This window comes from Polypterus senegalus, chromosome 8 (assembly GCF_016835505.1).
Source record: "Polypterus senegalus isolate Bchr_013 chromosome 8, ASM1683550v1, whole genome shotgun sequence".
In the NCBI taxonomy this organism is placed as follows: Eukaryota; Metazoa; Chordata; class Cladistia; order Polypteriformes; family Polypteridae; genus Polypterus; species Polypterus senegalus.
The window spans coordinates 117,481,988-117,498,617 of NC_053161.1; the positions used below are offsets into that span (position 1 = coordinate 117,481,988).

The following is a 16,630-nucleotide window of genomic DNA, read 5'->3' on the forward strand; positions in this document are numbered from 1 at the left end:
TTGAATTTGTTTAAAAAATTCATAACTTAAAAATGATGATTATGTACAGTATAGCCTGATATATTTTGTTAATTAATCTTTCAGTCACTGATAGTCATTGCATCTGTTCTACACTGCAGTGTGTAGTGCAGTGCTCCTTTAAAGGAAACCCCTGTGGCTACTGGTGATGTCACAAATGTGTAGGAGTACCAGACATGGCCGTTTTAGGTGAGAGGTCAAAAGTGAATGAACACTTTGTGTGCCAGCTTATTTGAAAGCTTTGCTCCTTCTATAGTTTGTCCCACATTAGAATTTCTCTCTGTTCATTTTCAGTATGTTATCATATGTCTATTCTTAAGATTGTTCTTCTTGTAAGGTCTGGGATATCTATAAATTACTTTGTCAGTTTACAAAATATTTTGGTATTTTATGAATGGCTACCACTTTGGTCAGTACTTAATAAGCATAAATTAGCAGAATAGCACAAGACGTGCATGAAGAAAAGCACAGGAAATATACAACAACATCAATAACTTTTTTTTCTATAGCATTTTCATGCTCAGAGCATAGCTCAAAGTGCTTCACAAGATATCAAAGAAATAATTACAAGAAAGAAAAACAAGTTAAATTTGGGAAGAATAATAATGAATAAGTAATACAAAATAAATCAATGTAGGCTTACATAGCAGATATATAGTTAGCAGAAAAGTAGAGTCTAATATGTAACATCGTATCCTAAATCTCTGAAGATGAATAGGATGATAAGGTCAGAGGGCTGTGAGGCCAAAACAAACCTCCAGTCAATCTGGAGAAAAAAGCAAAATCTGCAGGGGTTCCAAGACAAAAAGGCTGCCCTGCCTCCACTAGGCATTCCATGTAACATAAATGTCCTTAAGTTGTTCCTTATTATTTCCAGGCTTTGTTCCAGATGATTTCTTGCAGAAGGTCTCATGGATGGCTGGGCTACCCAACTTGATTTGAACATCACAGGTGGCTGCACAGTGCCTCAATCTGGGGGTGGTGGCATTTTCTGGAAAACGAAAGCAGAGAAAAGTAGAGATGGGTAATGACTGCAAATGCCTGGACAATATGATAATTATCTGCCAGTGCATTATATTAACAGTACAACTAAAATGTATCTATGAAAAAATGGGGTTTAAAAGGTGGGTTTTTAGGAGTTGTTTATCTCTGTTTGAGATAGAATCAAAAATTTTAAACTGCTGTTTAATCAGATATATATAATAAAAATATTGGTCCATGTGGCTTCAGTTCAGTCCTGCATGAGTAACTGCAATAATTGAAATTGGTCAATGATGACTGCATTAGTGAGTGAGACACTTCCCAGAAGGGCATCCATGTGGCATTTTTGAGCCTTTTGGGTACCCTGTATCATTTCTTTTGCAACTCACCTGCAGAGCTCCAGTCACATGTATGTTAAAATATGGACATTCACAGTAAATGTAAAATAATTGAATCTTACTGTTTCTTACATTTTTTCACGTGTTCATATAATCCATTTTTATTTTCTTTCGATGTTTTAGTATATGCATTATAAAAATGTACATAATTTAGATTATGTGTTCTTAAGGCTATCCCATGATGGCTATTATTTATTTTAAATCTTTGTATTTTAAAATAATTTAACCATGCAACACTTTTTCAATCACAGGTATGAATGCGCCTTTATTTAGGTGGCCTGATTGATAGGAACATTGTTTTTTCATTTTACCTTGTAGGTAGTACTTTAGTGATGGAACATGGATTAGTTTACAGAAGTTAAATGATTCTGCTGAAGTTAAGATTTTTTTTTTGTGATCATAATGGATTTAGTTTGACCAATAGAATATTCTGATGCATTTTTGTCACTGTGCCACTTCAAATCTGTTGGTATCTTGTACAGGACATTTATAAGGAAACTCCAGTAGGAGGAGGAATTGCCAGGGACTTCATGTTATGATCTTATTCAAATACTTGAGTCACTATGTTTTGTGATTCAATTCTGGAATAAATTTAAATATTTTTTTATTTTATATTTGCCTAAAGTTAAAGTTAAAATCATATCCTAAGAATTGGAGAACCAGTATATGATAAAAAACCTTCATAATCTTTCCTCCTAAGCATCAGCAATGTGTTAAAATTACATGTAGATATTTTGTGTTTATGTAAATAGGGCCCACAGGCAAAGTTTACAAATGCATATTGAGTGTATTATTCAGTAGAACCTCTTTATCATGATCACTATGTTTACTTCAAAACTTTGAGTTATTGAAGTCCTTTCTGCCAGCTATATGCACTGGTATTGCAAAACCTCTACATTTTTAATTTCTTATTTAGTAAACCGTTTAAAATGAACAGGTAATCTACTATAAATGTATATATTTTTTATATATATTTATGTTATTAATTTTATTGGAATCCATACAACGCAATCAAGTTTTTACAAAAAGAAAAATTGAGTTAAGAATAGATCGATCCCCACCCCTGAGAGATCGCAAGCTAAACGGCGTAAAATGTAAGGCTTGTAAACATACCTAAATTAATAAATTCTCTGTGCTTCATGAACTTATTTTAAAATATTACCGATTAGATCCTGCCATGTTTTGAAAAAGTCTGTAACGGATCCTCTAACTGAGTATTTGATTTTTTCCAATTTCAAATAGTATAACACACCAGTTTTCCACTGACTTAAAAGAGGAGAGTTTGGGTTCTTCCAGTGTATCAGAATAAGTCTGAGTGCCAAAAGTGTACGTTGCGCACTTCCTTCTTGTGAATTTGTTGAGCTAAAAACTTATTAGCTTTCTCTCCATGTTCATATAATGGTGTCTGGATTTGTAGATTAGTTGTTCAGTTTCTTTAGTTGTCAAGAGGTTTAATTCTGAATGTAGAGCCTGCCTCCTCCTATGTAGAGTCTCGCTTGGTAGTCTGGCATGTTCTTCATCTATTTTAGTAATTTCACTTTTTATCTCTGCTACTTTCTTGGCTTGGATTTATTTCTGTGGGAAAGATATGAGATAATCTGTCCTCTTAAGAAGGCCTTAAGAGTTTCCCAGAGTATTCCTGCAGAGATCTCAGTTGATGTATTTGTCTCTAGAAAGAATTTGATTTGTTTGGATATAAATTCAGTACAATTCTCGTCAGCTAATAGAAGCGGGTTGAGGTGCCATCTGCGGGGTGAGTGTATGGGGCTTAGTAATTTCAGCTCCAAGATCATAGGTGCATGGTCAGAAATAACAATAGCATCGTATTTGCAAGATTTAATCATAGGCAAGAAGTTATTGTCTATAAAGAAGTAATCAATCCTTGAGTAGCAATGATGTACTGGTGAGTAGAAAGAATATGTTCTTGAATTTGGGTTTAAAAACCTCCAGGGGTCTGATAAGTTGTGATCAGTTATAAACTTTGTAATTATCTTTGCAGTGTTAGATGCGTTCCCCTGTGGAGGAAGTCCTATCTAAAAGTGGATTTAGAACACAAAGTCCCCAGCCATTATAACTTTATGAGTGTTCAGATTGGGAATGGATGCAAATAAATTTTGTATAAATTCCTTATCATCAACATTAGGTGCATAAACATTTATCAAAATCATTTTACAGTTAGATAAGTCTCCCATGACCATTACATATCTCCCTTCAGGATCCAATACTACATCTGATGCTACAAATGGTACTGTTCTATGTATGAGAATTCCCACACCTCTAGTTTTCTTTGTAAAACTAGAATGGAACATTTGGCCAGTCCAGTCTTTTTGCAGCCGGAACTGATCCTTGCTTAGTAAGTGGGTTTCCTGTAAAAATACTATTTTAGCATTTAGACCTGTTAGGTGAGAAGTACTTTCTTTCTCTTTAATTCGTGATTCAGGCCTTTAACATTCCAGCTTACGAGTTAACTGTCCCATCATGGAGACACTGATTCTGAGTTTTTGATGTCATTTTATAGTCTTAACTGGAAGTGAGACAGCTTGGCCTTAATTTCCTATTTCCCTAGAGTTGTTGCCATGCAGCTTATTATTACGTTGGTAGTTATAATTATAAAGATTAATAGAATAGATTAGGTATAGATCAAGCCTGCTCTCTTTCTCTCCCCCCCTTAACCCCCACCCTCCCTTTTTGCCTCCCCAAGTGAGGCTAAAACCCACTTCACACAGTCCCAGTCCTCTGACATACCCAGAGACAGAGCACGTCCAAAGCAAAACAAGCCCCAATGCAGCGGCACTTTAGGGTTAAAAGATAGAGATATCTATTACCAATATAGTCTTTAAAAAGAAAAAAAAAATTTTGCACTTAAAATATATATATAGTCTTCAGCAATTTTAGTGCATTAAGATGATACACCCAGATAATAAACCGGGTGATGGTGTTAAAAATGTGTCCAGAATAAGCATAACAAGTCTTAATGCAGTAATAGCAATAACAATAAACCAAGGGTATGATATTGAACAGTCTCGTTTAGGGTAGAGATGAAATAATTAGAAAAAAGAAAAAAAGAAAGAAAAAGTAATTAAGCACAATAAAACATAAACAGATATCGCCCTAGTAATACTAAGTAATAATGAGAATATATGAGAATATATGCTGATAAAAACCCGTATTTTAAAACAAATAGATCAGACAGTAGATTATTAATCCTTGCTTTATCATTAACCGCCATGACTCACTATTATGTATCAGAATAGTCCCGGGATCAGCTTTCTTAATTCCTTTTCTGCTTCTTCCTTGCTAGCGAAGACATAGAATTGACCCTGCCATTCCACTTTCAGTTTTGCCGGATACAAGAGGCTGTATTTGATGCTGGCTTGCCGTAACCGCTGTTTGATGTTGTAGAAGGCTGCGTGTTTAGTAGCTGTTGCTGGAGAGAAGTCAGGGAAGATACGAATGTGGTTATTTTCAAATGTAATATCTTCTTTGTTTCTGAGGAGTGCCATCACCTCTAGCTTAAATGATAATCATTCAAAATGAACTATAAAAGGACCTTGGTCTGGGTCTAACGGTGTTTGATCTGCGTACGCGATAAGCCGCTGCTATCTCAGATTCTGCTTTAAAGTCGTCCCCGATTATTTTAGAAAAAAGTTCAGCTGTGAATTTCACAGGGTTTGAACTTTCTCGATTCTCAGGCAGACCTTCAATTCTGACATTATACCTCCTACTACCATCTTCCAAAGCAGCCAGTCTGTCTCCGAGTTTTTTGCATTCGGAGCTGGCATTTTCTGCTTTTTCTTCAGCACTGGTAGCTAAATTTTCAGCTAATTCATTCCTAGTCGTAAATGTCTCCTTGAGATCCTCCAATTGATCAGTAAGCGTTTCAATTTTACCCAGCATCAGTCGCATCTCCACTTGGATTTCTTGTCGCAGCCTTTCATTTGCCTGTTGGAGTATCAGCCGCTGCGTTTCGTTTGCTTGTTGCAACTCCTGCCGCTGCGTTTCATTTGCTTGTTGCCATTCCTGTTTCAATACCAGCATCTCCTGTTTCAATTCCTGTTTCAGTCTTTCATGTGCCTTTGTCCTTGCTTTCTCATTTGCCTTCTACATTTTCTTTATATCTTGTATGAGCTCAGCGAACATCACCTGCAGTGTAGACATTTCAATTGTGCTTTCTTGTACCGTAGGTGAAGCGTCAAGCTCTACTGTAGCCGGTGTCCCCGCTATTCCCGGCTCGCGTGGAGTAATTGAGATCGCGGACTGTAAGGCCTTTTCCAGTTTCAGGTGTTCTTCTCCGATCGGCGAGCTATCGAGATCTGCACTCACGATCGTACATCCGCTCCCCTTTTCACTCTCAGCTGGCGACGATGTAGCGGACCTTGGTCCCGAAGAGTCTGTACTTTCGCCCAGCTTCTCCAGGTCTCTCTCTGAAAGGCCGTATCTTGAGCTAGGGCTTGCTGATCTTAGCTTGGATGCAGCTTTAGTTTTCGATTCTTTCGGACCCCCTTTCTTGCTGGCCATGTTTATATATGCTTACATATATACTGTAGCAGTCTCCTTGGGTTGAATAGATACAGGATGTCTCAGGATAATAAGCAAATAATATAAAAACAACACCGCTGCTAGCGGAGCTCCACTTCAGACATCCATCTCTCGCATCGGACAAGACCAACCATGTATATTGAATAACTTGCCAAGTCTGATTGCATTAGAAATGCTGGTATGGAAATGCATAAGAAACAAAGAATCCCACATCCTGTTTTGTGTAAATCTGTTTTAATACTGCTTATGCTGGTGGGGAGCATAGAAGAATTAAAGGGATAGGACTAGTGAGCTTTGTTGGGCTGAATGGCCTATTCCCGTCTAGATTGTTCTGATGTTCTTATCTTCTAATTACATACTCTTGAATATTTTGCTTTGCACAGCAGGAAAATTGAATTTGCCAGAAGAAACACACTTGTCATTTGTCACAAAAAGCTGTCACACAAAATGAGAGGTGATTCATAAACTTATTTTGTCTTACACACTTTGGCATAACAGTGTGAGCTCATATTGTGGAGGATGGAAACAGTGATATGAATGGAGTTGGAGACTGTAAGAAGAATAAGGTGTTTGATTTGAACTAAGACTACTTCTTATAAAAAAAACTGTGCTTTTTTGGCTCAATCTCATAAAATCCTCAGTATTAAACTAATTAATGCTTTCACACATAAGAGAAATTTTGAATAAGTATAAATGACCTAATACTTCCTTCTCATTTTTGACTGCTACAGTGAAGTTAGTCTTTAATGTTTTATTGTGTTTTTGCTCTTGTATTTCAGGTTCAATAAAAGTTAACTTACTTTTACTTCATGGATTTCTATTAATCTGTACCACAGAACTCTTATCTCATTTTACATTCAGTTGTTTGCTCTTTGAAATTAATGAACCTTATGTTTTTCTTGATGCTGTAATAGGTCGCTGGAAAGGAGTGTGTGGCGCTCCCGATATCTATGCAAAAGGACAAAGGTCCAAGTCTTTAGAGTCATGGTGCTTCCTGTCTTGCTATATGGTTGCGAGACATGGACGCTATCCAGTGACCTGAGACAAAGACTGGACTCCTTTGGTACTGTGTCTCTCCGGAAAATCCTTGGGTACCGTTGGTTTGACTTTGTGTCGAATGAGCGGTTGCTCAAGGAGTCCTGAATGAGGCACAGTACCTGCATTATGAGGGAGCGTCAGTTATGGCACTAGATAGATAGATAGATAGATAGATAGATAGATAGATAGATAGATAGATAGATAGATAGATAGATAGATAGATAGATACTTTATTAATCCCAAGGGGAAATTCACATAATCCGGCAGCAGTATATTGATACCAAGAAACAATATTAAATTAAATAGTTATAAAAATGAAAAAAAATAAAAAAAAGCAGACAATAACTTTGAGTAATGTTAGCATTTACTCCCCCGGGTGGAATTGAAGAGTCGCATAGGGTGGGGGAGAAACGATCTCCTCAGTCTGTCAGTGGAGCAGGACAGTGACAAAAGTCTGTCACTGAAGCTACTCCTCTGCCTGGAGACGACACTGTTCAGTGGATGCAGTTGATTATTCATGATTGACAGGAGTTTGCTTAGTGCCCGTCGCTCTGCCACAGATGTTAAACTGTCCAACTTTACTCCTACAATAGAGCCTGCCTTCTTAACAAGTTTGTCCAGGCGTGAGGCGTCTTTCATCTTTATGCTGCCACCCCAGCACACCACACAGAGAAGAGGGCACTCGCCCCAACCGTCTGGTAGAACATCTGCAGCATCTTACTGCAGATGTTGAAGGATGCCAACCTTCTCAGAAAGTATAGTCTGCTCTGACCTTTCTTACATAGAGCATCAGTATTGGCAGTCCAGTCCAATTTGTCATCCAGCTGCACTCCCAGATATTTATAGGTCTGCACCCTCTGCACACAGTCACCTCTGATGATCACAGGGTCCATGAGGGGCCTGGGCCTCCTAAAATCCACCACCAGCTCCTTGGTTTTGCTGGTGTTAAGATGTAAGTGGTTTGAGTCGCACCATTTAACAAAGTCTTTGATTAGCTTCCTGTACTCCTCTATGGCCATGTGGCTCATTTCCTTGAGGGTGATCTGACTCATAAGATCCTCATTGTTGGGGACCCAAGTGGCTGGACCAGGCCAAGGGGTCACCCACGTAACACCTGGCTGTGGCAGATAGAGGGTCATTTCCAGAGGGTGGGATTGGATCGCATGTCTGCCTGGGGGGGTTACAAATCGGGATCCCGAGTTGTTTTGCCGTGTAGTGGGTATGGCAACGCACTGTACCAGTGCATGCTCCCCAACTTGACTTGACTTGACTTGTTATACTGCCAATAGTATCACTCTGTGGCACAAGCCAGGACTTGTCAACTCATGAAGTGTCAGCTTCACTTAATGCTGGTTGTAAGATTTTGTAGTACATTCTCTAGTAGTCTTTGAACATTCCACTCTGCGGCAGCTCTGTTAGTTTCAGAAATTAAGGAATCATACATAACATTGTCTCTGATTTTCTGCATTATTGTGTACCTAAGACAGAAGCCCACTGAACACATAACTTGTATCTTGGTTTAAATCAGCAAATCTAAGACTGCTGTAAGAAAAACAATCTCCAAGACTGGGCATCTGTGCCACACTCATGTATTTAGTGTGCAAAGTGTGTTAACATATTCTAGAGTTGTTTAACATAAATATGGTGCTGAAAAGTTTACAGGTATAAATAACTCTTACAAACGGCTTAGGTCTGATATCTGAAGCCTAAAGGAAATGACCTGACGTGTGTGCAGGATGTCTGTGTGGTTCCAAAGAAACTCAAACTCTGAACCCCAAGATGTTACTCCAGGAACTAGTTGACCTTTACAGCCCATCATGACTTCCCTGACCTGAATGTGCTGGCCATCACTTTTAAGGCCATGTTGTGGAATGGATACACAAGAGATCTTAAAAGCTGAATGAAAGAAGATATTCTGTATTCTGGATAGCCAATATCACTGTAATCTACAGGAGAGGTGCAAGCCCAGCATTTTGTTAAGGTACATATTGTGATAGAAAAACAGACCAGACCTCGTGAAAAGGTTTGGCGCAGCCATCTGTATAATATCCCTGGCTGCAAAAGGCTGTTCAAAATAACACAAGACTGAGTCCAAAACAGAGCTGACTCATTGGTGGTAAGATGGTGGCTTTAAAGGCCCGTATAGGAAGTAACATCATCGAAGGCGCCAGAACTGGAAGTGATGTTGTCTTGTCCGGAAGTGATGTCATCGAAGGGCCCTGAACTGGAAGTGAGGTCTTCGGAGACGCCGGAACCTGGCAGAATTTCTTGAGAAAAGTCTGCAGGGAACTGAGAAAAACAGTCAGTGCAACCCCACTGGTTGGATGTGGTATTACCATTACTTTAGCCCTTTAGCTGCCTCCTACTCCCACATGTGTGACAGCATATATATCCAACCACACATTCAATTTCAAACCTGCTTTATATAATTTAATATAGTGGGTTAATATATAGTGTATTTATATACTAGCATAGAGAAATGAATGTTTGGTAAAATGGACACAATAGTACAATGGAAAGTCCATCTTTTTCAATCACATTGTGCATTTTGGAACGTTTGTTCTCCGGATATGATAGCTCTTATGTCCCTTTCTTTTGTTGCCTTTGTTCATCAGGCATTTTAGCTCTCTTGTGGGTGCCAGATGACATTACGCTATCCACTACTCTGTGTCAGTTGAAACCAACAGTCATTGCAAAAACAAAAGCAGAATCTTAACTTGTTGAAACTGATCGATATATTGTTATCCTTCCTCCTGTGAGGTTAGATCCCAATATTCCATTTTTGTGCTAGGTTTACTTGCAAAACTGTTGCAGTTTTCCATGAAAGCTTAAATTAACTTTCCGTTGCAAAGTAGGACTGTGCCATTCCCAGCAAGACAGTCCCCTGCAGGAAAATAAACTTCTGTCCTCATTTATCCAACCAACCTTTGGAATGGAACGTTGCCTTGTGAGTGAAAGGATTTGATTCATCTAGCCTTGAAAGCTGTGACAGCTCCTGTTCTGTATGGGGTGGTGACATCACTGCAGCATATCAGGTTCACTCCATAAGCCTGTTATGATATTAGCTTTGAAACGTACAAAATATATTTTTATTTAAATGATTAGGAATTCATTATCACAACGATCTGATGTAAAACATGTTTGGCATACAATTTTCTGTGACACAGATTTGCTAGTGCAGTTTATGAAGAAGTCGGCTAAGTGCTGAGAGGGTCGTTTTCCTGACCTTCAAATTTAATTGATAGCTGTGGGGTGCCAAGAAGCATTAGAGATTTTTGGATTTATTTATGTTGGTCACTAATAATGACTCATTCTTTGAAGGTAACCTTGTGCTGTAGTGGGCAATCTTCTTAAACAATGCTCTGATTTTGTAAGAGTACTACTTTATATGACCTTTTCACTTCTGAAATGAGCAATGTATAATTCTGAGAAAAATGGGTTTGAAATGCAACCATTTTTTCAGGATAGCAAAGAGTCTTCAATTACCAATAATCGTCTGTCTTCCAAGACATTCTTTTACCTAATTTTATGTTACAGCTTAATAGAGAGAGAGGTTAGGAGCACAAGCTGATACAGCACGTTGTCATACCCATCACATGACAAACCAACTCAGGATCCCAGATTAGGACCCGAGTGCAGCCATGCAATGGGTGACACCTCAACACCATATTAGTACAGATGGAGTGGAAGAATGTAAGGTTTTTTTATGGTGGCCAGAGTGCCAATTCTGCCACCAACCCCCAGGTTTTTCCCTGCAGGTTGGAGGGCTTACATGAAGGGCTGGATGCAGATTAACATCATACCCAGGACAGAGCAATTGCATGTTAAGGGCCTTGCTCAATGGCCCAATGAAGTAGAATCAATTTTGCCGTTAATGGAATTCGAACCGGTAGCCTTCTGATTTCCAGTACAAATCCCTAGCTTCAAAGCCAACACTCTGCCCAACAGCTTAATAACACTAGGATAATCTTTTAATTACTGTATGATTTACAACATGTTATTTGAAATTATGAAGATTCTTATCCTGCAACTCTGCTTCTGGGCAAGCCCAGGATTAAGAAACCCTTATAAAAGTGCTGTGTGACGTTGAAATCTAAAGATGAAAGCTAGCTGCTATTTTTTTTTTTCAAAACTTTTGACTATATAACATTTAATTTATAAGAAACATTTTGACCCAGTAGTTAAAGAATATTTCTTTATGTATTTGCCAAATCAAATATAATACAATCAAAATGTTATTATTAAAGCTATAATACGGACCTAACCCTGGTTGGAACTGCAGGAGAACCTGCTGGGTCTGGGACATAACAGAGGTCTATGTGAGCAGCATTTGCCAAAACACAGGAACTGATCCACTAAAGGATGAAATCAAATTAATGTTTATTAATGTTTAGAACTCTCCATCCTACAGGATACATTTTTGCCACCATTCTGAAGGTTTGAAGAACATCTTGTGGTAGGTCTCATGTTTCGCAGATTTTACATATGGTACCAGCCCATCCCAGGAAACACACACGTACACTGGACCACATTAGAGTTGCCAGTCATCCTAATATGCCCGTATTTATTTGGCCTTGTAGCTCACGGGTACCGCATTGGCCATTAGTACAGGTGAAAATTGCAATACCAGTAGGAAAGCATACTAGAGAACATTCAAACTTGACACAGACAGGATTCAGATTGTGATTTTAAAAGTAAAACTTGACAGATGAGATGCCATTGTGCTGCCCACTGAGTCTAGATTGTTTTTGAACAATATGTCACATTGGGAATATACATACTTAGCTAAATACCTTACAGATGAGTTTTAAGTTGGCTTTTTAAAGAATTAATCAAGTCAACATATCTGATAACTTTAAACCGACCATTCCAAATCCAGTGTGCAATAGAGGGTAGGCTGTGTCACCCAAGTAACAAAAGTTAAGATATTTATAAAATTGCCAATTTTAGTTAACTATTGTATAACCGTGACCCAAGTTAATAGCCTCTATCAAAGCTCCTGATGTTTGTTTATTGTTTGTTTGATTGTTTGTTCTTTTGCCCTTCCTTTTATTTGGAGCTATTCTACAGTGAAATCTGAGTGAAGGTGTTTTACACTTGCAGTTCAATTGTTTAAGTGCCTTTTACTGTGGAACATAATGTCTCAAAGGAGATGAGTTAATCTATAGCTTTGAATTTAATTAGTGCAGATATTATCTTTGTGTTTAAAGTTTCCCAGCACAGTCCTGATTTGGATTTGTGTCACCTAAATAATGTATAGCAGTTTCTTGTATTCACCAAGTGTCTCTCTGAGTTTGTAGCAAAACAGTCTTATAAGGGTGACTGGATAATGAAGTTTATAATCTTTTATTCTGTGCTAAGAAGTGACATTTCTACACTAAGGTGTAGAAATCTGGTTGAAACCAGATGTAAAATATGTCGTATGCTTCCCTCAATAATTGAACTTATTTGTTTATGAAAACTCTCTTCTCTGTCTTCTTAAGCAATTATTTTCTCCAATTTTCTACCATATACTCAATGTAATCATTTATCTAGAAACGGTAGAGAAATGGTATGGCTGCACCAACATTTTCACACCTACAAATACCATATAATACCATAATAATACTATAATAATGAAAGGAACCTTTCACATTCTAGGCACTCTCATTTTTTTAACAACTTAATGATGTTGGTGGTACTGAGACTCAACTGTGGGCACTACAACCTTACAGCTCCAAATTCCTGCTTTGATCAGGGTCTTTTTTATAGAGTTTTCATATACTTTCAAAGCCAGCATGGTTTTTTATTTTTATTTTGGATGTTCAAGTTTTCCTCTCACATCCTAAAGAAGTGACTGTTAGAGCTTCTTAATTTGCCTATTTGTCTGATTGTGTCCAGGTTTTATTCCTGTCTTGTGCCCCAAGCGGACAGGATAGCCTGTGCCCTGTGTGGCACTGAATTGGATTAAGCAGGTGTAAAAAAAATGGCTGAAATGTACTGATGTTGCCCTGTTCTTACATCACCAGTATTGTAAAAAAAACTATATATATGTGGCCTGACAACAGCTACAGTTGTATATATAGGCCAGCAAGAGAGGTCCAATTCAGGTGAGGAGACCCATCATCTTCTCAGATGCTGTATATATGAGGACTCAATAATGGTTTTAAAGTACACTTTTGAAGGACATATCACATCAGGAGGTAACAAGGATCACCTAAAAATACCTGCTTCATGGTGCTTTCTGTTAACAGATTTTATTCTCCGATCAAAGCAGACTTGACACATTACATATTGAGACACTAAAGGTAGTTTGGTGTCTATTAAAGTAGTTCTAATCTGAAGTGAAAAGATGAATATCATTTAAAGGTAAACAATACTATGTTTCATTTGTAAATATTTCTGAAAATAAATGCTTAAATATTTTACAATAAAATGTGTACTTAAATATTGGGACTGACATGAAGTAAATTTAAGTATAACTAATTAAAAAGGGTGTAAAACAGACCATCAGCAAACCTAAAAATTCAAATGTCATTTTTTTATGTAGGGAGGCATGGTTTTTGAGTAAAATAAAAATAAATAATACAGTATATATACAGTACCAGTAACTGTTTGATTTCACTAAAATGTAAACAAATATTAATGGGTAAATATGTGTACACACTTGAGGTATATACAGTAATTCTGTTTACAGGATAATTGTTCATCTTCTTTACTCACCAGAAACAAATGTAATGTAATATTCTAGATATACACTTACAGTAAAGTTGCAAAAATGTGTTCTTATACATCTTCAGTATGTTGAACTCTAATCTGGTTTGATATTTTTTATGTTCTTGAAGCTTCATCATACATAACAAGGATACATTCTTCAACAATGCCACCAGAAGTCGGATCGTTCATCATATTCTACAGAGAGTGAAATATGAAGAAGGAAAGAATAAAATTGGTGAGTCCTGATTGCAGACTAACAGTGGAAATTTTTATATAACATTAAAATGTATGTTTACATTTGGGAAGCATCAGTAAATACCCAGGATAATTATACTATTTTATTCAGAACTCTCTGTTTTTGGCTCCTGTGACTTTATCAGTCATAGTGATAAACGTGCAAAGGTTTTCTTTAATTTTGCACCCAAACATAATTTTTGATGCATTTGTCATCTTTATATTTACATGTTATGTTTTCCTAAGGCATATACAGTATATAAAAACAATTGTTTAGAAGCTTTCAAAAAAGAAATAAAACTTGACTCCAATGCTGTCCTTTTTGCTTTAATTAATCTCTGGAGGACACACATTTTTCTGACTTACTGTATGTTTATATGAAAGTGTCTTTGTTACTAAACCATCCATAGAGAGTGAAAGCCCAGCTTTCTTCACCACATTAGTCACAACTCATATACTGTAAGTAATGACAGAATGCACTGTGCACTGGAGTTGACCCCATGCCCTGAAAAGACCCTGAATGACAACAGTATAATCCACCATAAATTTGGAAAGATAATCAAAAATAAATTGAAAATTGAGAGAGTAAAAACCAGAGCTAAAAAAAAAGTAAAGGAGCCAAAATAAAAAAGAGTATGCATTTTTGGGCCAGTCTAAACACAGTATGCCGTACTAGCAAACTACAGCACATGTATTCCTTCCTATGTCCAAGCCTTCTGCTTCCTCAATTTACTGACCACCTCTTCTTCCTCCTCTTCCTTGCCAGTCAAGCTCCTGCTCCAAGTTTGTCTTATCAAAATGGCAGAGATCCTTATAAGGCTTTTCTACCATTGAAGCCCTACTATGTCAGCCTTATTGCCATAAAAGTTCATGCAAAAATGTTATGTCCAAAGAGCCTTTGCAGGATGTTGAGACACCATGATGAGGTGTTGTTGCTTCACACTAGCGGCTTGGGGAAATTACCTTTTATTTTATAAGGAATTCCAATCTGAGGATGAAGCTGTGTGGAATAGGCTGATCAAGCACATTGAAGTGAGAAAAGATAATACAGTATGTGGGATAAGATACCCTATATTTATATTACACAGATTTTAGGTTTCTGTGAAAGGATCTCACGTTTTCCTGTCTGAAGCAGATTGGAATGACAGAAGCTGCTGAACTGTTTGAGAGGGCACAATTCAAGTACAGTAATTCCTTGTTAGAGAATTGCCAAGGCTAGAAAAGAGAATTAAACACTATTTCCCCAAAACAATATAACAGAGGAGTAGCAGGTGTGTAAAAATGACATTCTGCTGCTGTTTGCAAATTTAAGGAAGCTAACAACACTCATGCAGCAGAAGACAGTGCCGTAGGTTCAAGTGGCATGAAGGATGAGCATGTGCTTCAAGTATGAATAAGAAGGTAATAGTGCCAGATCATCAACCTGACTCAGGTGCCAGCTACATTATGACAGGATCAGTGATCTTTCATTCAATTCAGGACAACGCTTTTAAAAAATGTACTCCTAGTTGACTGAGTATTTTGTACTTCTTTTAAAATAGATGGTGGGTCAAGAATCAGAATTTTTTTGCAGAAAAATATGCATAAATATTTTAGGTCACAACACTGTTGAATTCTGTATAGAGAAAGAGGTAAGCCACAAGTAGATACATTTCTATATGGATGATTGTGCTGACTTTTAAAATAGTGAAACAAAATCAATCAACTTTTATTTATATAGCACATATTCATACAAAAAAATGTAGCTCAAAGTGCTTTACAAAATGATTAGAGAAATAGAAGACACAATAAAAAATAAACATAAGTCAACATTAATTAACATAGAATAAGTAAGGTCCGATGGCCAGGGTGGACAGAAAAAAAAAAACTCCAAAGGCTGGAGAAAAAAATAAAATCTGTAGGGATTCCAGACCACGAGACCGCCCAGTCCCCTCTGGGCAATCTACCTAACATAAGTCAAACCGTCCTCTTTGTATTTAGGGTTTTCATGGAAGGACCTGATGATGATGGTCACGTAGACTTCTGGCTTTCAGTCCATCAATGTTGGTGCATCATGATGCTTTGAGTAGGTGGAGCTACACAGAGCTACACAGGATATCATGCTGTCTCATAGCTACTGTCTTTTACCCTTTCTGCTTATTAAAGTGCCAGTCAAACCTCAGGTCACTTACTCACTGCAATGGATGACTGAGAATCCTTTTTAAGGCAAAGAACTTTCATGCTGCGATCTGTTGTAATTGGGATATTTTATACTAAAGATGCAATATTCCCTACTGCCCTTCCTGTATAACAGGTATTACAGTACCTCCTATTTAACAGGTTGTTAGCCAGTACTAGTATATAATGGGTGAACTTCTATCTGGTTTTCCAAAATGTATGGACTATGTATTTTATTACAACATAATAATGACCAAAAATGATCATACCATCTGACTTGCATCTGCCCAGGCATCCCCTCACAATAATGTATGTGTATAAATATGTACATATCGTTTAGTTCATAGCTATTTCTACCATGATTTTTTTCAAATTTTTATATCGTTCATAGTAAGGAACCAACTGCTGAGTGAATCAAGTTCCAAGGCGATTCAGCAAATCCAACTCTAAATGCATTTTCATCCATCAAAAGTAGAATATTTTCAGGAAATTTGTTTGAGTTAGAGGGTTAGGTTAATAAGAGTATTGGGTCAGTACATACAGGGTTTTCATCTCCTCAATACCTTGAT

The 16,630-nt window shown here is 37.4% G+C and overlaps 1 protein-coding gene across 2 annotated transcripts in view; it reads left to right on the forward strand.

The window, feature by feature from the left end:
• LOC120534250 (anoctamin-4) overlaps positions 1-16,630 on the forward strand; it is a 384,157-nt gene that overhangs the window by 233,383 nt on the left and 134,144 nt on the right. For both annotated transcript variants that reach the window (XM_039761684.1, XM_039761685.1), the window contains one exon: positions 13,799-13,905. In XM_039761684.1, coding sequence (XP_039617618.1) covers positions 13,799-13,905 — 107 coding nt within the window. The remainder of the gene's footprint in view (positions 1-13,798; positions 13,906-16,630) is intronic.